This window comes from Opisthocomus hoazin, chromosome 3, assembly GCF_030867145.1.
Source record: "Opisthocomus hoazin isolate bOpiHoa1 chromosome 3, bOpiHoa1.hap1, whole genome shotgun sequence".
NCBI classification, from domain to species: Eukaryota; Metazoa; Chordata; class Aves; order Opisthocomiformes; family Opisthocomidae; genus Opisthocomus; species Opisthocomus hoazin.
Window position 1 is genome coordinate 25,804,252 of NC_134416.1, and position 22,223 is coordinate 25,826,474.

Consider the following 22,223-nt stretch of genomic DNA (forward strand, 5'->3'; position numbering starts at 1 on the left):
TCTTTAAATAGATTGCTTCAAGGAATGAGTTCTGAATGTAATGGGAAGCATGGAAACAATATCCTAAGCTTAAGCCCTAGGAGAACTACTCCTATTCTAATCAACACATCACAAACATAACTATTGCTAGCGATTAAAGGCTTAAATCTTCAAGGTTTCTCTGGTGTAATTAGTGAAGCAAAATTATTGACACATTGTCCTTGTATCAACAGGTCTCCCTGCCTTTCTCCCCGGACTGCCCCTCGCCCCCCCCTTTAAATATCCAGACCACCAGCTTTGATTTATTAATACTGGAAACAAAGAAATTAATATATTTTGATATTTTGTTTTTATCTTTTGCAGTTTTTCCTTGTCCAGAAGTATTTCTATCGATCTGGAAGGATTCACCACCACTGCCACTAAGTCTAGCTAAAAAACCCACCTCTGGTCCTTAAAAGGTTACCCGTGCATCCAAAAATGGGACTGTCCTCTCACAACTCCCCATTTTAAAGCGGATGCTCCCACTACACCACTCACCGTTTTCTCGCAGGAATATAACTCTCTTTTTTTCTACAGGCAGCACAACTCTTTCCTTGCCGTAACAAAGCAATCGCAACACTCTAACTGGACATAGTATTCCTCTAATACTTTCATGTCAAAAACTCTTTTGCAAGCACATATGTTTCTGTAACTAATTCTACTGTATTCCAAGAATTACTTCATGCTTTCTGCACTCTGTGTTTCTGTGGCTGTACAACGCTGATTTGCAATATAAGAGAGAAGCACAACATGATGGCTTTCAGGAAAACGAGCACAACATTTACAACTATTCAGTGCTGGCATTTCTAAATCTTTCTCTAAGTCACGCAGTTACTGAGCTGGACAAGTATGACATAGCAGGTTGTATCTGAAGAGCCTTTTCAAATTCAAATGGATGTTGGAAATAGAGAAACTCACCGTAACCTGTTTGGGAGACGAGCTCAGCAGCCCCTCCGATGGGCTTTGTGAAGACACCCATGATTCCTTTCCCCACACCCGAGATGACCCCTCGGGCTTTATGCCCGGCCGAAGCTTGGGCCTCAGACACTCGCTGAAAATTCTGCATTGGCTGATCCACAATCCCAGCAATTGCACCTGAAAATACAAGTCTCCAGTAATTAGTGAAGATTAATATCCCAGAATAAGAGGAAATCTTACTACTGCACCTGAATGTTGCTTGGATTATAGACTGTACCCCACCCTTCTTATACAGCTATTTAACATGCGACCAATTAGCTAAACCATACCTTAGCTTCAGTTTAAGTCAAATCTCCACTTCCTTGTTTTTTTTTTCACGTATTTTACTTTTTTAAACATTCAGATCACTTGACAGTATGTTTTCATCTTTCAAATACTTTCCCTAAATGCTTTTGCTGAGTTAGTCTAATTTAGCTCATTCTGTGTAGCAACGCTGAAAATGTTGGGCTCGGAAGAAAATCCACCCATTTTAGAAGACTTGAGCTGTTACGGAAATGAGATTTTCATGTAAGCCTGAGATTGACTTCATGAGAATAAAAACTGCCTGTATTCAATAGATCATTTTTATATCCTCTTCCACTGCCAGCAATGTTCATAAGCTAATGTAACTTTTGATATATTACTAAGATTAGCAGAATTAGACATTGAGACTTTTTGTTACTTTTTGTGAAAACGATCATATTTTACTTTAATGCGCATGGGTCAAACTTTTACAAGTGACACGGTGACCTTCCCAGGTTTTAGTATCAACAGAGAACTCCAACTTAAATCTTCCTAAATGTAAACAGGTATGTGAGGTGGTACATTTCTTTGATCCTGAGTTTACTTGAGCCACTTAACCACAGAGATGTCTCTAGTTATTGTAATTTTGATAGATAAGCTATTTGGAAATCGCTAAGAGCACAAGGACTGGACAAAGAGCCATCAGTTAGAAAACGGCCTGCTTGATCCAAGGTTCTTTGCTCAGTGAAACGCAAGTTTGCAGACTCCTTGGCTAGCTCTCAGTTTGCACTTTGGGCTGCAAATACCAAGATAAAACACCTATTTAAGGAGTAGGACCAGGTGTCACCTTGATAACCAGGCATGTTTACTGCAACCCAGACATCTTTGAAGATACTGCTTTGTATGTGCAAGCAAATCTATGCATAATTCCACAGATTCGGACAATCGCAGCCTAAGTACTTGGCCCCATGTGTTTACCAGCGTGACATGCACTAGTCAGATAGCTGCTAACCGGTTTTCAGATGGTTTTAGTTACTGTTACTGGATAAACGGAGAAGTTGCTGACGTTGAACAACAAGAACTAATATTGTACTTGTACACTGGTATTCTGTCCAAAGAAAAGCCGAGGATGAGACGCAGCACACATTTCCCCAGAACCTTATCCCTGGGACACTATCTGTCAGCAATTTAAGAAACTTGCATCCCCCGTAAATGCCTCCCTCTCCTCTCAGAGAGAATGCTTCCAACTTCTATATGTGTATCCTTTAGTGATGAATGTGTAGTATTTCCCCAGAAAATGCTGGTCTGCTTTTAATGTGATAGCAGCTTTTGCTGAGCTCGCCCACTGGAGCCGAGTGTGCAGCTGAAAGTTCACCCTTTGTACCACAAAGGCCATGAAGCTTCCTTAATGCCACGCCATGGAAATGATACAATTTTCAATTCAATTCTGTTTCGTTAGTACTTACCAGCTGCTCCTGCTCCTTTCCTAAAATAACACCCCAACACTGCATTACACAATTGGGATTGTTCGCCCAGTCTTTTCTTTTGTATGATTATGATGCATTTGAAGGCATAAAACAATACTTAGTGTTCTGCTAAGTTACAGTATTACGTTACCCTGTGACCTTCTTCACCCTATCTATCGAGGTCATCCACAGCAACTGCACTTTCAGAACAGAAGTTATTGCCTTATTAAATGTAATCCACCTAAGTCCTAGCACTAGTAAATTATTTACTGCAATACACTTGAGCAATGTTATACGGTAATAATAAATAAGAGCCTACTCCAAAGGACCTATGGTATGCTCCAGGCACTTCTCAGCTGGAATTAGGCCCAGAGGACAGGGAAACAGAATGGAAACTGCTGTGATTGTGTTATATAAGATTATTTATATAGTACCCCAAATAATATATAGCTTAATTAACCAGTTGTTTAGTACTTCCACACTTTCGGTTATTCTGCCATTTTATGCATGCTTTGAACTTGTCTATGACGCCATGGCCCTTTTGTACCTCAAATTCTTTTGCAAGTTCTATCTTTCTACCTGCAAACAATATAATCAATGATCTCTTCCCTCTCTGCTCACCCTTTGTAATCTCTTATCTTGAACTGCAACTCACTGACATAACTCATTCACGTGCTGTCGTCATGCCCACAAATCACACAATAAACTACAATCTTACTCCTTTCATTAAGGAGTGGCTGGTCCTACCACCCTTGCATGGGGAAGCCAGACCTGTGCAGCTCCTTTCCTGCGCGCGTCATGTGCGGGCAAAGGAAAAAAAAAACCAACAGGTCAAAGGCTGAGCAACCTCAAAACCCAGCAGCAATGAGATAAAGGTGACACACACCTGAAGTTCACTGCATCTCCTAGCACCAGGAACTGCGCAAGGCAGATGTCCACTGTGTCCATGTGGCTGCCTTCTTTCTAACATAAAGTTACTGGCAGGAGCACCGTGCTGGATGGACTTGCCACAGAAGGTCTCTCCCCCGGGATTTCAGTAGGGTACCAGAGAAGCAGAGCACGGAACCACATGTAGTGGATCCTCCCTTCCCACTCGCAGTCTCACAGTCCAGAAACAGCTACAGTGTCCTACTGCTGTCCCTGTCCCTTCTCTGGAATGTCCCTGGCCCGTGTTTTTTTTTTTTTTAATGAAACCATTCTCCTTTTTCCTTTCCTTCCTTACCCTAAGCATTCAATTTTATATGCATGTCCACATATGTACACACAGATTATGTATGTATAAAGAAAACTTCAATAAAATTAAACACCAAAGCAACAAAACAAAAACATATTCTTCCATTACTGGACCAAAGAGGTTCCAGCAACACCATAACATCTGCTAAACATCAGCTAGGGTGCACTCTGGTTAATATATGTTGCTCAGTAACCATAAAAAAGATACTTTGATAACTACAAAATTCAGACAGTTCAGAGTATATCACTGTATTACTTCAAGAAGAATTTGATTACGGGCAGCAACTGTTCGTGCGCAGACTGACAATGTTTGGTGAATGTAGCACGGCTTAGGAACTTTGCAAAGCTCGGGCCACTTATGACAAACTCTTCCAGACCAAGAAATAATTTGAAAAAAATCCCCATCAGGAGAAACTGGCCATGCTTTGCCATGAGGCTGGAAGCTAGCCAAACTGAAACCATTTTGCTTCCTTTTCTTTTCCCTGTTGTCTTTCAGGATTGCTGCAAGTGTTTCACACCAAAAATACGGCTGAAGCATGGTCTCATCACAGCAAACATCACATAAAAATATGGCTAAAAGAAAAGAGCACCTGTTGGCGTGCATTCATATATTTGCAGAATTACTGTGCAGAATAACACGCAGCTTCAGGGTTGGCAATGGTTCTTAGTATCTCGCTTGCAGATAGGCAAATGTAGAGTGGCCCCGATTCAGGGATAGTTGCACAGCAAGAACTACCACCACCACCCTTAATAACAAAAATTTGAGCTTCTGAAATCCCGACTCTACCTTCTCTAGCAGCAGAGTTATGCTGTCAGTCAGCATTACTATCAATTCAAAAGCAGAAAGGAGTAACTGAAATGTTGAGCACTTTTGCCATGGTGAAAAATGGCTTTTCGAATAGCTGTCAGCTTTCTGGTTATTCAGAAATGCTCAGCTTCTTAAAGGGAGCTACTTCAATATGTTATTTTTCACTAGGACCAGTAGCTGAAAATAAAGCCTATAGTTTCGATATTCTCTTTTACATTGGTTATAAATTATTATTTTAAGCTTGACCCCATCGTGCAAAATGCACAAGAGAGTTCCTTGGTAGGGAGTGCCGATCATCTAAATATTTTAAATACAATTTCACTGCATTTTTGTCTAATCATATAAAAGAAAAAACACACCTGTCATACACTTTTGCTTCTTTTCACACACAAATGTTCGTAAAATGACCCAGAAGTCTCCCCCAAACTAGGAAAGAAGACAACAGCCGGCCAAAGATAACAATCACATCAAACAACACCCTGACAGTGCCTGAGTCATTTAAAACAAGACAGGACAAAGCACTTAAGAATGTACCACAAGGAACAACTTGCACTGAGGAGGAGACAAGAGTACGATTTTGGCCCTGGTTCAGCAAAGCTCTTAAGCACATGCTTAAGTGCTTTGCTGAATCAGGGCCACCATGAACCAGATATTCAGAAAAATCCGAAATCTTCTTTCTGCATAGATACCACTACGCATTGGTGAACTAAGGGCGTGTACATGCCTGTGCCTAGGCACGAAATCTGCTTTTGCAATTCTTTAAACTGCCTGCATGAGTCAGATGGTTGTTACAAATGTGACAGCACTTCGACTATGCCAGAAATCTTTTTCACAGTTTTCAATTTTACAATTAGAAAGTCATAGAAACCATAGCTTCAGAGGGTTTCCCTCTCTGCATTCCTGTGCTCATCCGAACCCTTCATCCTTGTGAGGGAAAATAACAGCAGCTCCGCTTCGTTTCGTTCTGTATGGAGAACTTGGGAGCTATTTTTAGGGTAAACATTTTAATGTTTACTCTGAACGTGCAGTGAAAGCAAGCAGCACGGTAGTACCTCCCTTCAACTATGACTGGTTTTCTGGGGGAAGCCACAACACTCCTTTACTAAAGGACAGAAACAGCTTTCTGATGTGTTTGTAAAAATTGAAATCTAGGTCTATTCATAATTTAGGTCTTGGCATAATTTACATGAATGCTGCTGTGCATACTGAAAAAGCACGCTTTTTAAAAATCAGGTTTAAATAAAAAAATTATGTCCGATACAAATTCACTGGAATATTTCTGACTCCTCTGTTAGCGAGAGGTCCCATCCTTGTCAAGTCCAGTAACTGTAGCTATTTATCCGAGTGCTTCATTGCCTCCACTGCTAAAACCAGAGGTATTTAGCAGGGAAGAATCTCTAACTAATAACAGTGGGAGTCAGAACAAGACCCTAGCTTGCAGAGGAGCACTGTTTAAATGCTAATATGAAGCTCTAAGTTTCTGACATGAAGTCCGATTTCTTAGGAAATCAGGGACGCTGAAATTCCAGCTCCTTTTTTCGGTTTTGTTTTTAAGTCAGGCGTACTCCCGCAAACAACGGAAGCCTTGTGCGCAGGGAGGTACAGGCACGGCGCATTTGTGCACGCACAGAACGAGTTCCCGGCTTTCCCGAACAGCAGGAACTTTGCCTTGTTACAGCCAAAGCTACAAAGTTTTGCTCTTCTGTTCAGGCTGCGCAGCCGATGCTTTTCGCTGGGAAGGGCTCTGGTGTGTTGGTGGAGGGGATAGCCACCACGTTACCTCGCTGTCTTATTAATAACTAAGCCAAGATCACCAAACCATTTCACCAGCGCACATACACCAGGCTGACACAGTGCTTCTAAAAGTATAATCTTTCATCCAGCTACTCAGCCTGACTGCCCTTAGCCCAATAAAACAAGAAGGAAAAATAAAACCTTCTCTGAACCACCTTTGATTCGCAACACCAGTAACAGTTTAGAACTGCGAGAGCAGCTACTCATACATGAGATTTCTCCTTTATGCACATTTCTCCCAGGACACTCGCTTGCCAGTTTACAGGCATTATCAAATGACAGTGTTTCACATCATCTAAAGTTATTGCTTAAAATAATTTCCAGTAACTTAACCCAAACTTGTAACATTTTTACCACTTCCTCTTCGGGGCTTTCAGGGTTGCGGTTGCAAATTTAGGAGTTGTGTACACTACTGAAGATTAGGAAAGAGGACAAATCCTTTCAAGCTTCAGCTCTTCTAACCTTCTGCACCGGACTGCTTTTGGTCACTTTGATCTCTAAGGGATTCATACTCTTTAATACGTACTGAGGAACTCTGCCAAACAATACAGTTCTGCATTCCTTTGCTGTGTGACAAGTAGAAGTAGCCTAGAAAACCCAGCCCCTCACTGCAAAACTTCTCGCAGAGACTTTTTCCAGTGGGGGTTAGTTTTCCAGTTTTTAGGTACTATTTTGAAATGGCCAGAGCAATCTTCACTTGTAATCAAACCACTTGGCTGCTTGATGAATACAATTACATTGAATCAGGATGATCTGGGTCTCTTTGTAAAAGCAGATTTCCTCATCAAAGCTTACTTAACATCTGCACTAAGTTCAAGTGGTTTTCAAACAAAACCAAGAATCCCCGATATCTACAGTGCAGCAACAAAAAGCAGGTTCAGAAGGCATTCCTAGAACTCACTGCAAAGTAAACATCAGCGCGATGACGTCTTTGTGCTGACTTAGTTACAACTCACCCTGCTCAATGCAGAATTATTCTTTTCTTCTCAGATATACATCATGTACCAATGAAAACATTATTTCACCAAGAGAATGCAAACTTGTTCTAGATCTGCAATCATTTTATCAGCAAAAACCACACACAAAAGTCACTAAACTCTGATAAAAAGAAACAGTGTCACATACACATACTGTCAAGCTATTTCACAAGAAAACACCCAATCAAACCGAATTTGCAATTATAACTCACACGTAGAAAAGGCTGGTGAGCAGCCCAGACAACGGTATTATCACTCCACGTGATATTTAATAGTACATTACCTAGCAGGCTAATGCCTAAACGAGAGAGCCCCTGTCTCAGTCCTTCTCCCAGGCTCTCTGGAAGCTGCCTTCTCCATTCTTCTTGTCTGTTGTAATGCTCCTCATCCAGCGACAGCCTATCCATATTCCGAGCAAGGCTCGTTGCCAGATTGGTAATTGACGTCAGTGTACCTAAATACATGGAGATAGACATTTGGGTCCGGATCAGAATGCTTTAATTTAAAACACGGAGACATTCTACTCCTCGCTGCAACACCAAGCTTGTGAGCAGAGCGGCCGGTCAGCTTTAAAGTCGCCCACGTCACACGCTTTGCCACTCGTGAAGCCGCTTCTAGGGCCCGTGTCGCGACTTTCACACCAGCCTGCACCAGCCCGGCCCGGCCGGCGGGAACAGCGGCTCACCCCACCGCCCCCGCCCAGCCCCCGACCCTCGCAGGGCCGCCCGGGCCGGAGAGGCGGCGGTGGGAGGGCAGGCCGGGCGCTGGGCCGGCAGCGGGCCCGGGCCGCGGGATGCCGGCGGGCGCCGCGCGATGGCGCTCTCCGTACGGGCTGGCCGAACGCGGGCGGGCCCGGCCCCGCTCCCCGCTCCCCGCTCCCAACTCACCCACGCAGTCACGCAGCTATGACAACTGCATCTACTTTTCTTTTTTTTTTTTTTTTTTTTTGTTTTGAAAAAAAGAACCGATAAAGATGATGAGGCGACGGAGCGCCGCGCTTCTGAGGGTCAGCAGGAGCCCCGAACCCCCTTCCCGTTTCTGCCGTCACCACACGCAGTACCGGCCGAGCCAAGCTCCGCTTCCCGCGGGGAGGTTCCAAGCGCTGAAGTTTCCGAAACGCTCCCGCGCGCTGTAGTCAAGCAGTGATCTGCTCAGTGCACCCGGAGTTCTGTGGGGGCTTTGCTCCCCTCCCAGCACCGCGCTGCGGCCCAGCACGCCAAGCCAAGCTGCAAGCAACGCTGTTTGAAGCTTTAACACGTCCTCTCACAGCGCCCGACAACAAAGCGGTAGCTGGAACAACAAAGCGAGAGCTCTACCTTTGGAAATGTGTTTTACAAACGATGTCGTTCCTCTGGAAACTCCACTGACAAACGCTCCTGGGCCTCTGGTCAGCCCTTCGTAGGGGAGCCTAAAGAAATCGGCTATGCCGTTCCCTATGCTTCTCACCAGGCTAGCCGGGCTTCCGAGAATTTCCAACGATCCGACAACCCAGCCTGTGTGGAGAAACAAGACACATGTCATGGCTGCAAAAACTGCAGCAGCAGCCGTTGTGAAAAGGTTATTCCTTAATTCTCCTCTTCACACTAGAATTCGTTGCATTACGGACTTCCTTTGAGCAAAACACGGGAAATAACTCATCCGCTATGAATTCAGAAATGGCAATCTTTCATACTTCGTAAATCAAAGAAATCCTTTTGGCAAACTCACAAATAGCTTTAGAATGACTTCCTTCCAGGAGCTTCCCGTATTTCTGCTAAAAGTGTGCTAGGGAGGCGGATGCCAGAGTCTCACAGCTACGGAGCAACGGGACTGCAAGTTCAGATCACCGGGTTGGTTTTAGATGCTGTAAGGCAGCGTTGCGATTTCACATCCTTACGTGATAGAACTGTGACAGGGAGTTTACACTGATACAATGTGCTGCTTTACCGGAGTGTGGAGGTCAACTGCTTGATGGAGTGTTAGGAAAGGGGATGCAGATTTTTGACAAGTGCTTAAAAAGTTATTTTAAATCCACCCCAACCCTTCTAAGCTGATCATTTTCTTTCAGAGCGCAGTGAAAGCCAGACAAATGTCTTTTGCTCAGTACAGTTGTATAAACAGCAATGACATCTACATGCTGATTAGGTTACTCATAGGGGAGTATTCCTTACGCGTATCCCAGGAGAGGTATCTGCGGATCTGGTTTCCTATATAAACGCAGGGCTGCCAGCAGCTTGCTGGATGGCCGAGCGCGCAGCAATCTGCTGCTGGAAAGCTGTTTGCAGGTCTTGTCTTTCTCAGGCTGGTTGGCAGCAGATTTATTAGGGAAATGGTGCTGCATAACTTTTTTTTTCGGCAGCCCAGAGAGAATGATTCAGAAATAGCAATAAATGTTAAAAGGGAACTGCCTGGTCTTTGAGCCCCGGTACCGAGAATTCCGACTGGCACTGTCAGAGCGACACAAGGCGTGACAGGGCCAGCAGACTGAAAGACGGACAGATTGGCCTCCTGCTCTCCCGCCAAGGGCCCTTGATCTGAGCTGCCCTCCTCATTCCCATCTCATCACCGCAAACTCCTGCTATCCAGATGCTTTTCTTGTTTTCTAGTAACCCCTCCCAGTCATTCCCGTGGAAGGCTGAATCATGAAACTGAACAGAAGAGAAAATGTTACTCATATGAAATGAATTAATCTCACACTACCATTGTAAGCTCCCGGAAAATCTATTATTCTTGTTGAATCTGTCCCACATTTCAGCCCTGGCAGGTTGAGAACTCCAGTTCATGTAACATAAAAAGCGGGAACCACAGTGGACATAAGGGAGAGGGTGGGATGGACTATGAAAGCAAAAAACAAGTACGACCGGCAACGTGACGAGCCAAGCGGCAACGAGCGCTGTGGCCCGGCGGAGCCTGCCCCGGAGAGGAGCGTTCCCCTGGCAGTCCTTCCCTGCCGGGGACTAGGGGAAGCCAGCACCCCGGGCTGGGCCTGCGACTCCCTCACTGGAGTATTTTTAACAAATTATCCTTGCCACTGTGTGAAGTGATGAAAAGCTGGGGGGGCGGGGAGGCATGTACAGATGGAAGAGATGCTCCTTCTGCTTTTTCTGATCAATAATGTTGCCATAATCCCTTACAAACAGCCGGGTTTTTTTTCTTTTTTTTCAAAACGTCCTTGGCATTCCCCGTCCCGAGGCAGCGATGGGACAGCATGAGGTTCCGGAAAGGGGCTGCACGACACTGCAGATTAATGCCTTGCTGCCCTGCTGGCACCATCAGGCTGGGACATGAGAGACTCCAGCTCCACTCAGCTGTTTGGCCAGTCAGCATGTTCAGGAATGAAAACTGGATTAAAACCAGGAATGAAACCAGTTAAACACAAAGCTGAGGGGTTGCCTGGTATCCTGCGGAGGGGCTGTTGCAGCCTGGCAGCTGAAGCTCTGGCAGGAGCATGCTCACCCTTGGAGAGTACACAGGAGGAACATGCAACCTGCAGCAAGGGTGACCCTCCTTGGCCAATGCTCAGAGCAAAACTAACGGCTCCTCACAGCCGGCATGGACCACCCAACCCAAGGAGGAAGGCGTGGGAGTAAATTGGGAATAGGAAAATTATGAATCGGGAATAATCCTTCAATTCACAAGCTCTGTGCTGCATTTTACTCCGCAGAAACATAGTATCAACTCAGGTTACCATTTCCCAAAGTATGCTTAGTAATTATATCCACTAATATGAAATAATTATGACTACATTAGCAGACAGCCACTGCATTTTCTTTATAGGCAACTATAGGATTAGATCTGGCTGATACTAGTAATAATTTTAAACAGAATTTTATTAACTTCTAAATAGAAGCCAACTTAATTAGAAAAGGATGGGAGATTTCCACTGCAAGTTTTGCTAATTTGAGGCAAGCAGTGCTAATCATCATATTTGAGTTGAGCTCTCTAGCCCCATTCATTACTTCCGAGACATGAATTCTGGCTGCTCCTTCACAACATATGGGGCAGCTTGATACACCCCCTTTAGCAGGCTTTGGGGCAAATCCTGCCCCCTCCCACAGTGCAGCAATGGTCTTGCACACAGCCAAGGGCAACATGAGACTACATCCCACCTGGAGCATAAGCATGGCTGTATGGGAACACCGTTTGTGCAGAGGCTCCAACGATTTAAGCATGGGACAGTGGTGAGCAGAGGTGGGTCAAACAACCCATCGTTTTGCAGACTAGTGTAGTTAAAATGCAGGAGAGCGAGGTCCTCTTCCACAAGAGACCAATCCAAGAAATGCAGCTCTCCTGATGGTGAGAAAAGGACTCAGGGTTTGCAGATCACAGAATCACAGAATCACAGAATGTTCGGGGTTGGAAGGGACCTCTGTGGGTCATCTAGTCCAACCCTCCTGCTGAAGCAGGGTCACCTACAGTAGGCCGCAGGAGGACCTTGTCCAGGCGGGTCTTGAGTATCTCCAGAGAAGGAGACTCCACAACCTCCCTGGGCAGCCTGTTCCAGGGCTCTGTCACCCTCAGAGGGAAGAAGTTCTTCCTCATATTCAGACGGAACTTCCTGTGCTTTAGTTTGTGCCCATTGCCCCTTGTCCTGTCATTGGACACCACTGAAAAGAGCTTGGCCCCATCCTCCTGACACCCACCCTTCATATAAAGCTTTTTGCTTGATTTTTTCTTCCTTTTAAACTTTGTTGACACAGTCAGCCTTTTGACAAGTGTCACAAACTCTCCAAAGTAAAGCATCTTCTTTGCTCAAGCAAACATTAATCAATACCATTCACCATTTCAATCATGATAACCCCTTTCAAAAAAATACATTTTAGTTTTTATGCCTTGGGTGGGATTTAAGTAGCAACTAAATATATGCTTCTGTATTTTCCTGAAGAGATAGTTCAACTGAAGCAAACCTTATTTCTTAATATTTAAACTTGCTTGATTTCAGCTAAATCACAAGCCCAGAGCAAGCGGTGGCCTGTGCAATGCAGCCCACTGCAAGGGTAGCACAGGAGAGAAGACCAAGCCCAGGCTCAGGAATCCCTAGCTAGCATATATGCCTCACCTGGGATGTTGTGGATGAAAAGCCAGTATAACCCCAATTTCCTGATGCAGTCTATCATCACTTGTATCACCACTCCTAGCCAGTCGTGGGGAGAAACATTCACACTGTGGACCATATTTGGCCACAGTTTCACTCTTAAGTAGCAAGAAACTAGATCTCCCCTTTCATACTATGAGAATTGACTGTAAAACAAATCCAAACAAGCAGTAATAAGAAAAACCTGCAAATTTTGCAAGCAAAATAATGGAAGAAAATAATGAATCAGTGCACAAAGTTCTGGTGCACAACTGTGTACACAGTTGCCATAATCAGCCATGCAAGTCAGCTTTGTACACAGGGAAAGACCAGATCAGCATCTCACTGCTTCCATTTATAAATACCTGTAATGAATGTGTACAATTTTGGAAACTGTGCACAGAAATCAGGTTGTACCTATGCTTGCAGCACAAATGGAAGCATCAGGATTTCAGAAAATCTGACCATTAGTATTGCAGGAAAATCAATGCCACGTTTCAGTGCAGAGTATGCTAGTGTGCGATCATGGAGGAGCTTCCTCCTGTCTCAGGTACAAATTCCGTTCCACACTAAGACACAGCAGAGACCAAATTTCATTATTTCTAAATTAATATTTATGGGAAACAGAAGGTACCTGCTAACCTAATAAACTAATTGCTCACTATTGATCCTATATGGGAAAAAGTTAGTAAAAACAAACTTCGTAGTTCTTGGATCAAAGAACAACAAACATCTGTGTGCCAGTTTAGCATGAAGGCTGTATGAAGAAAGACAGATTCCTAATCATAAACTGCAGCCAAAAGGAGTTTTAACAACAAAACAACGTTCAGGGTTATAATTTACTTCTGAATGCAGCGCAACATGCTGAATAATTTGATTAAACATAGTTTTGAGGAGTTTATGTAAGGAATGTGGGTTGACTCTGACTAGTGCTATAATACAGAATGACAAAACCTAAGCCAGCTAGAATACATTTTTATGCTGTGTTCAGGGTTTCATAAAGCCTTCAGGCGGCTGGCTAATGTTTAGCACAACTTCACGAATCTTCACTGGTGTCTGCTCAGTCATTTTATTTCCCTTCTGTTGTATGGCAGGACATGAAAGGTGTCTGAAAATATCATTATCAAACAGTGTCTGAGGAAAACAATAATTGTATGGCTAACATCTAGGTTATTCAGCTTGAGAGAAAATCCCAGAATACTGGTACCTAATAAAAATGTTACCTGTTAAGGAAAAGTACTGACCTGCTCTGAAGAGTGCTCCAGAAGCGTAATGCATAGCCAAGGCATGGACAAGTTGCCTGGCAGTGGTGAAGATGGGTCCCCGCTCAAACACAGAGAAGGAGAGAGGGGTGTGATCTGAGGCTATATACAGTTTCAATGAAGCATGAATACTGACAAGGAGATTAACAGGTTGTATTGTTAATTTTCTTAACTTCACTGGCTTGACTAAAGCTCTTGCATGCTCCCTCACTTGTTCAGGCACTATCAGGGTAGTATCTGAAGTATTCACGGACTGACAAGCAGTTTTGTTTTCTGGAAGATATGTATCAAACAAAGTCTTAATATAGTAAACAAAGGTGTCTTCCACATACAGCCTAGCTGGTTTGAGCTCAAAGCTGAGGTCATTCACATGAAACATGAAATTCTCTTCCTCGGAAAAAGCAATGCAGAGTTTTATAAAGCAGTTCTCCTTATAGCTTTCCAAATCTTTGTTACAAACAATGAAGTTGTTCACTCTGGACCACTGCATGGACTCATTTTTCTCTCCTTGGCACAGCAGGACGGCAAAATGGAAATTGGATTTGCTGTACAACTGATTGTCCAGTTGCAAGTCTTCACAATACACTTGGAGACTATGGAATTGTGGCAGGCCTTCCATGGCGTCCCGCTGGAGTTCCTGCGACAGTGGTCTCGGGTAGCTGGTGGCTGGGGCCATGTGGAGGAAAACGTTGTCTGCTGTGAGACGCAGAAGTTCAGACGACACTTTGTGGTTTGTAATATCATCAAATGCAGCAAGACTTAACTGACTGATGAACATTCTCAGTGACAGGGTCTGCTCTTGACTTCTAGGCAGGAGGGAAAAGAAGTCTTGTTACTTCATGTATTTTGAGTTCACCTGGCAGCTTGCTTTCTCAGAAAGCTATCAAGAGAGACATTCTCTGTAATACATTGGAAACTCATCGTGCAAGTCCCATTAATGTTAACAGGATCTGGCAGCCTTAATCACCACAGTGGGTACCCACCAAGGAGGTCCTTTAAGAAATGAGATATTACACATCTATGCCAAGTTTCTCTTTCTTTCTTATCAATCAACAGGATAGTTTGGAGAGGAACATCTCTATACACATAGTAATCCCCTATTAGATTTGCAACAGAGCCAGATGTTAAAGCAGACAACAAAAGCCATTTTCTGATAATTCACGTACAGCCTCAGCTGTCACAGTATTTCTAGAAGCCACTACTGAAAGTTACTATTATGGATAATTAATTTCACATCACACGCAGTGAGTGCCCTCCAATGCAGCCACCACAACTGCCCATTTCCCAATTTAACTAGCAAGTGGGCTATTATGTACCGCTGATGACCAATTTCTCAGGGATTAATACTTAATTACAGCACAAACAAAACCAGTACAACAAATTCCGCTGTAATTGTAACAGCATTGTTGGAGGCCAGGCATCCTGCATATTGGAAATAGGTAGTGTTCTAATTGCAGTTGAACGGAGCTGAGGACCAGCTTGTGGTGTGTTATGGAAGTGGGGAAGTCTTCTGAAGAAGAGTGTTATAATCAAGTACAGCTAATTACTAAGACTGTTTCTACAGCCCTTGTGCATCAAGTTCCCTACCAATTTTAGTGGGAGCTTATAGGATTACAGATGGCAGGACCTGGCTAAATACATTTTAAACTGATGAACACACTCAAAATTAATTATGATATGTGTTTTATTAATGAACAACTTAGGACTTCTTTTTGTATCAGACATATAGTGTTTACCCTCAAGTGACATGACTTTTGATGTTAGATTGTCCTTTTTTAACTGTGATATACAAAGCATAACCTATGGTCTAAACACACGCCACAGAGCATGAAGCAGTATTAAACAAAACAAACAGTTAACCCAAAGTTCGTAAGTCAGTTAAAAGCTGACTGACCTCTCATCATTGTTTGGCAATGCTTTTTGTCATCTTTTATGTGCTTTATGTACCTGTTAAAGTTGATCTCGACGGGTCCCGCTCTTCCTTCTGGGGCCAAGGTTATCACTATTGTTCCACATTGATGGGCAATGTCCACATAAACATAGCCAAAGCCAGTTAAGAACACAATCTAGTGGAGAGAGTTAGAAACGTATGGAACGCTATTGAAATGACTATTTTTAATGTCACAATTTGAATTAATCCTATTAATGCCTGCTGGTTGACATCTTTTACATGAATCATGCTACTGTTCAGGAAAAAAAGAAACAGATTTCAATACTTCAGAAAATAACTCTGATACTTAAAAGTATTTCAGTTATACAGCAAGATGAAATTTGCACCTCATCGTTTAACTGTATAATTCAATACATTTTAATATGAAACTTCTGCAGAAATAAGCAGGATGTGCTTGGGACAGAGGAGGTTATATGAGAGAAGAATAAATAGGAAATTTTAATTTGTGAATTTGGACTAAGGAGAAAGGCCTATTCCTAGAGCTCTGCAAAATCCCACCTTCTCCTCTGGAAAACAAACTCTCAATTAACATTATGTTGCTATGTCCTAGCTCAGAGCTGGTTAGATGAATGGTTGATAACAGGATGCAAAACACATGAAGACTGAAAACCAAGTAACATTTTTGATTCATGAAGACATGCATAACAACTCAACACTGAACACATTTTAAAGCCATTTAAACTGGTTTTATAAGAACACCTTCACAAGCAAGGTACTGTCACAAAGAAATGGCACAAGTCTATTGGGAAGCATAAAACGTTCAAAAAGGAAGGAAAATGTGAACTTAACAGGTTTGTGTCTTGCTTACAGACGTGCAAACTTTCATGCTGAACAACTTTTCCTTAGGAATAAATATTCTACTTAAAGAAATGATGTTTTGCTTTTGGAGCTTAATTCTGCAACATTTATGTACAAGTTTTGTGTTTTTTGAGAATATAAAACATTAAGGTCTTTTCGGGTTTGGAAAACTTACAGCAGTCCTTGTTACAGCAAGCTGGCTTCTGTTTTCTTGTTGGGCTACTATTGTTTACTAGATTGTAATGACAGAAGCTATAATTTAAAGGAAAGCAAATTCAAGGAACAACACAAAGATAATGGGCTAGCACAGGTAAAATAAACAGTTGTTTGTCCTGAAGAATCTTTACTGCTGTTAGCAAGTCACCAGAATGCAAAGCACTTGGAAATTTAGTAGGATCAGCACTTCAGCTGATTCTGGTTACACTATTTATAACAGCCTTGTACAGATAATTAAATTTTGTTCATCAAATTATGTCTTATAGTTCTGAGAATTATATATAAGAGAATTTCTAATTTCAATATGTCAGTTTTAACCCTATGCTTATCTGAAAGAGATTCACAATCCTGCATGACAGAATTGGAGAAAAAAGGACATTTACTGAATTTTCAATACCCCCTCATTATTCTAAAAAACCCTTACTGATCTTAAAGATTGGTCATTTTAATTCCAATTTCAGATGATTCTGATGATAAGGACAAATACCTTAATTTTATTAAATGAATAAGTTTTTCTTTCTAATAGAACAAGCAGTACCTCTCTGTGACTAGGTAGAAAGAGTACAAATTACTTAACATCCTCTAAATCTCAGTTTTTTCACAATCTGAACCGAGCTGTATGTGAAGCTATTCGCATATTCCTTATTTACTTTTATTTACAGTTTTCTAAGCAAAAGACTGACTGAGAAATCCTGGGGAAATTCTCTACATGTAAACCCTAAAACTTCAATAACAGAAGGCTACACTTTTTATTTGGAGAGTTCTTCAAGTAGACAATGATCCCCAAATGTTGTCTTAGCATCTAATTCCTTCTAGAAGCCAGATACTTACAAAGAACCCTGGTCTGGCATAACATTAATGACCGAAATCTAAAACCTCTCATTGCTTGACTGACTTGCTGAATGAAACTGAACTACTTGCTATATAACATAACACTCAATAATCAAGAGCATTTTGTGATTGGTCCCCAGGGAAAACATCTGAAACCAGTATTTCTTTCAAAGAGCCAAGTAGTTTATGTTGATTCCATGTAAACTAATGACTTCAAAGATGGAAAAAATTCCCATCAAAAAGAATTACTCCAGTCAAGGAAGTTTTCATTTACCTCAAAACATAAGAAAAATAACAGAAGGAAAGAAAATAAGGTTTTTGTTTTGTTTTAGAAAGACGTGCATAGCTTCTGTGAAGATACAGAGGGAGAACGACAGTGATGATTCCTACAAGATGTAAAGATAAAAATCCTGTGACAATTAAGTTACCAAACAGAAGGATTTTCCTGGATCCTGCAGGATTCTTTACTTATAGGGGCCAGAAATTTTCAGGACTGATTTTTCCAGGGAACACCAGGTTGATTAAAAAGAAGTGAAAAAAATCAGTGGTAGAAAGCCTGTATTTTTGATCTATCTATTTTTAAAAACAGCCAGTGAAGCAGGTAATCTATATTCTAAAACTTCCACAGGAAGGGGCTTGGGAAAGAGAACTCTCAAGACTTAAATGAAAAACCCCCAAACCAACAGAAAGGATATGCTCATTGCAGAGGAGCAATATACTGTGCATGTCAGGAAGACAATCATTTATGCTGTGAACTAGGAAATAGTTTAAAATTATTTACTTGTGTTCCTTGATTGTTGATGTCCACAAAATCAGTCCACTCATTTACTAAATCATTGGACGACATGACTTTCAGAAGAATGCTGGGTAACAAATCTCTTGTTTTGCAATCTGGATAGCTGGAGACTTGATGGTAAAGTTCATGATGAACCGAACATTCAGCTGGAATCTTTCTACAAAAAACTTCAGTCCTTGGTGTATCTGAAATTTTATAAAATATACAAGGTCAGGGCTTTCTAAAAGTTGAATTAAATAAAAACTCACCTATTCTTACACAAATGAGGGAGTTTCTGTCTGAAATATCACTAATAAATAAAAACATTACTTTTCTGTTGGTTGGAATTCTATGCATTTGGGGTTTTTTCCTTTTCTTTTTTATATGATTAAGATTTACATAAATAATGTTCCACGGATCATTACATTAACATACTGCAACTGGAATTTTTACAATATGTTTTGTGTTACATGTGCAAATCTGAGGCATTTTAAATGTTCCATGGGACTGAACTGATGTCAACAAAACTCCACTGCCTATTAGTTTCCTACAGCCAAGTCACCTTGACAGCTGGAACCATGGAGACCCAAAAGCCTGGAGCCACATAAGTTCATACTCCTGAGCTCATGATTAGCTCCACTAGCTTCAAGGCTTCAGTATCTTCCAGAGTCTCTCACTTTGAGATAGACCTTTATGAGGGCATCAAGTTCTTGTTGTAACCAAAACATATACTGAACTCAACTTTCTAGTGGAGATACAGTAAAATATTCTACATTACAACAGTGCACTGTTTCTAATCACTGCATACTACCTACCTTTTAAGTTCTCTTTTACAAGCAATGGAACAGAGCACCTATTGTGGATAATTATACGAGGACTAGGATCTTCTGTAAGTGTTAGGTATGTCACGCCAAGGTGCTCTTGATAAGTCAGTGCTATAGCTCTAGAACAGAAGCAGATATATTTGATTATGCATGTTTTCGATGAAATGTTTATGTATTATTACTCTGGACAACTAAAAACATTCAAAACTTGCATCTGTAAGATTCTTTATGATCAAGTTTCAATTCCACAGATATTTATATACATTTACGCAAGTACATACCTCAACTGAGAACTATATTTAAACAGACGCATAGGTGGGAATAGCACGAAAGTCAACATCACAGAAGAAATCACTTCATAGAGACTACTTGTGAGTTAAATTGAGCATGTGTGTTTGCAAGATGAGAGCTCTAGCCAGCAGAGATTTATATTAAATTAAAAACATGAGATTGTAGGCCCAAATTTTCAATATAAATCTTTAAAATTTTCCAGAAGAATTTGCATGCATCCTTCTCTGATACACATGAAAAGTATTTTTAACAAATATGTAAATTTGTAACTGACTGCTCCCCTGGAATGATCTGCAATGCTATCGCCCTTTCAAATGTTAATGTTATGGATCATCACTATATAAATTTTCAAAACGAAAATAAATTAATTTAGTTCTACTCACTAGCTACATAAAATGTCTTCACACATAAACACAAATTCTTTTTTTTCCTTGTGCAAATTTATTGGCTATTTCTAAGAAACTTCACCTCATGGTGATTTTAAAAATCCAAACAGCCTGAAAATTTGATTAGGAACATGAGATCCTCTACGCCTGTCTCAGAATTATAAGGAATCCTTTCCTTGTTCTTCACATTTAAACATTTTTTTAATCTGAAGTCTGCGTGAGAATCTTCAGTATCCACAATGACACCTCTTAGACTCTGCAGAGAAGCTGTGTGAGGGTTTGAATGATACCAAACACTTCAGGTAGGAGAAAGATCACTTGGCTGGTAATATATACTGATGTAGCTTCTCTAATTTCAGCGGATTGTTTCTTGTTTATACCAGCATAAGCATGAATAGATTGAGATATCAGGTCTGAGAATTAAAGTCGGGCATCTGACAAGTCATTGGACTGTTACTTTTAACTAGCTGGATGCATCTGTTTGTAAGTGGAAAGCACGTTTAGATATTTCAAGCTTTAACACTTGGAAATCTTGCTTTGTTGTAGTCTCAAAATAGTTTCAGTCCTTTTTTGCTTTTCCTGTTTATCCTCTTATTATTATTACTAAAACATATTTTTACCATTTATAAACAAAACCTGAATTTTTGTACTATATTATTTCACGCTGTCCTTGAACTCTTAAACTGTTACCCACAAATTAAAAAAGACTATAATCTGAAATATAAACTTTTCAGGCTCTTATTTAGTATGCATGTGAAAAAACAGCAGCCTATACATTACAAAAACTGTACAACTTGTACATGGTCATAACACTAACCCATTTACAATAAAAGCATCAAAACCAGCAGAAGATAATAATTTTTAAATTAAAGTAAGACTTGCCTTTACATACGGGGGGCATGTGTTACTCTGACTTTTGCATTAATCTCTTATGGTTCGTTAGTAGCTGAGGCTTTATAACAACAAGCAAAGTTCATTACTTGCGACTGCTCAGCATACAGTACCTGGTACAAAATCCACTTTCACTACATGCTCCTGTGGGCACCGCCACGCTCTGTCTAGGGAAGTCCTGTTTAATGACAGCTGGTAGGCTCCACAGCTCGCAGCTGCCAGCGCAGCTGCCAGCGCAGCTGCCTGGGCTAAAACTCAGCAGTAGGCGCTTTTCGGTAAGAGGCATCCCCAGGGTTAAGGGACTGGTGTCCGACATCAGGTCCCAGCAGGGCACAGCGCTCAGCGCCGCGCTGGCTGGTGCCCCGGCTGGAGTGACGCTGAACACCGTACTGTCTGGTGAGTGGAAGTCCTGGAAAGAAAAAAGACAGAGGTAGCATGACATGCTGGCTCCTAACAGGAAATTTATTCCTGTTGATCTTGCACAGAACAGCCTCAAGTAGCCAACTGACCACAACTAACTAACGGTTGCACTAAGTCCATTGCACGGCAAGCTATTCAGCCACATTCTGTCTTTAGGTACACTTGTGTAGTTAACTGAGCACAGTTCTCTACAGTCCACTCTCAGCGACACAACAGAACTCTACCAAAAGCAACAGTTACATCACTGTAAGGAAACCATGAGAAGGAAATCCATTTATAGATATAAACCTAAGAACGGGTTTTAGCCTCAACATTCTTCCAATTCCCCATCCCATCAGACTGCCACAAAACGCACGATGCACAAATGTAGATATCAATGTGAAGAAAACTAATGCAGAAGGAAAACAATACAGACACAGGGAACTTGAAAAATCTGTTTATCTGCCAACTCCTCCAGCAAGTTTGACTCTGAGAATTCCTTCCACATATTTTACCATAAACGTAATCTTCAATAAATATGTATAAATGGTTGATTAAAATACATTGACCATGTATACATTTTGGTTCCTGTAAGCTGGTCCGTATATATACTGTGCGATTATTAGAAAACTGATATTCATGATTCGAAGCAGTTTGCTGAAATACATAAACTTTGGACACGTCTCTAGTTCTGCAGCTCTATTCAGATAACTGGAATCTTCCCAAAAGGATAACAAAAAGTTTTCAGCCTGCCAGGCCAATATACCTCTTTTAAATGCAAAGTCAGTAAAAATTCTGAGAACAATTTCAACAGCTACTATGGATTACGCTGCCTATTTTACAGAAATGGCCATTAATGCCTGAACAGATGGAGAACAGGCAGAACTAATTCTGCAATGTGCAAGAATCTCCTGCTTTGCACAGATTTCTGATCACAGTTAATTACTGGAGTTGAATTTACCCAGGATTCTGTATTTTAAATTAAAATGATATAAAATACGTTATCATTATTATGTGTAAAGATTTCTGTTCAAGCACTGCTATGTGCAG

General features: G+C 41.5%; 1 protein-coding gene across 7 annotated transcripts in view; it reads right to left on the reverse strand.

Annotated features, from left to right (window-relative positions):
• Positions 1-22,223, reverse strand: part of VPS13B (vacuolar protein sorting 13 homolog B) — a 482,877-nt gene that overhangs the window by 11,996 nt on the left and 448,658 nt on the right. For all 7 annotated transcript variants that reach the window (XM_075415801.1, XM_075415802.1, XM_075415804.1 and 4 more), the window contains 8 exons: positions 20,888-21,183; positions 19,198-19,325; positions 18,389-18,588; positions 15,759-15,877; positions 13,794-14,617; positions 8,813-8,989; positions 7,780-7,950; positions 937-1,113 (listed from right to left, as the gene is read on the reverse strand). In XM_075415801.1, coding sequence (XP_075271916.1) covers positions 937-1,113; positions 7,780-7,950; positions 8,813-8,989; positions 13,794-14,617; positions 15,759-15,877; positions 18,389-18,588; positions 19,198-19,325; positions 20,888-21,183 — 2,092 coding nt within the window. The remainder of the gene's footprint in view (positions 1-936; positions 1,114-7,779; positions 7,951-8,812; positions 8,990-13,793; positions 14,618-15,758; positions 15,878-18,388; positions 18,589-19,197; positions 19,326-20,887; positions 21,184-22,223) is intronic.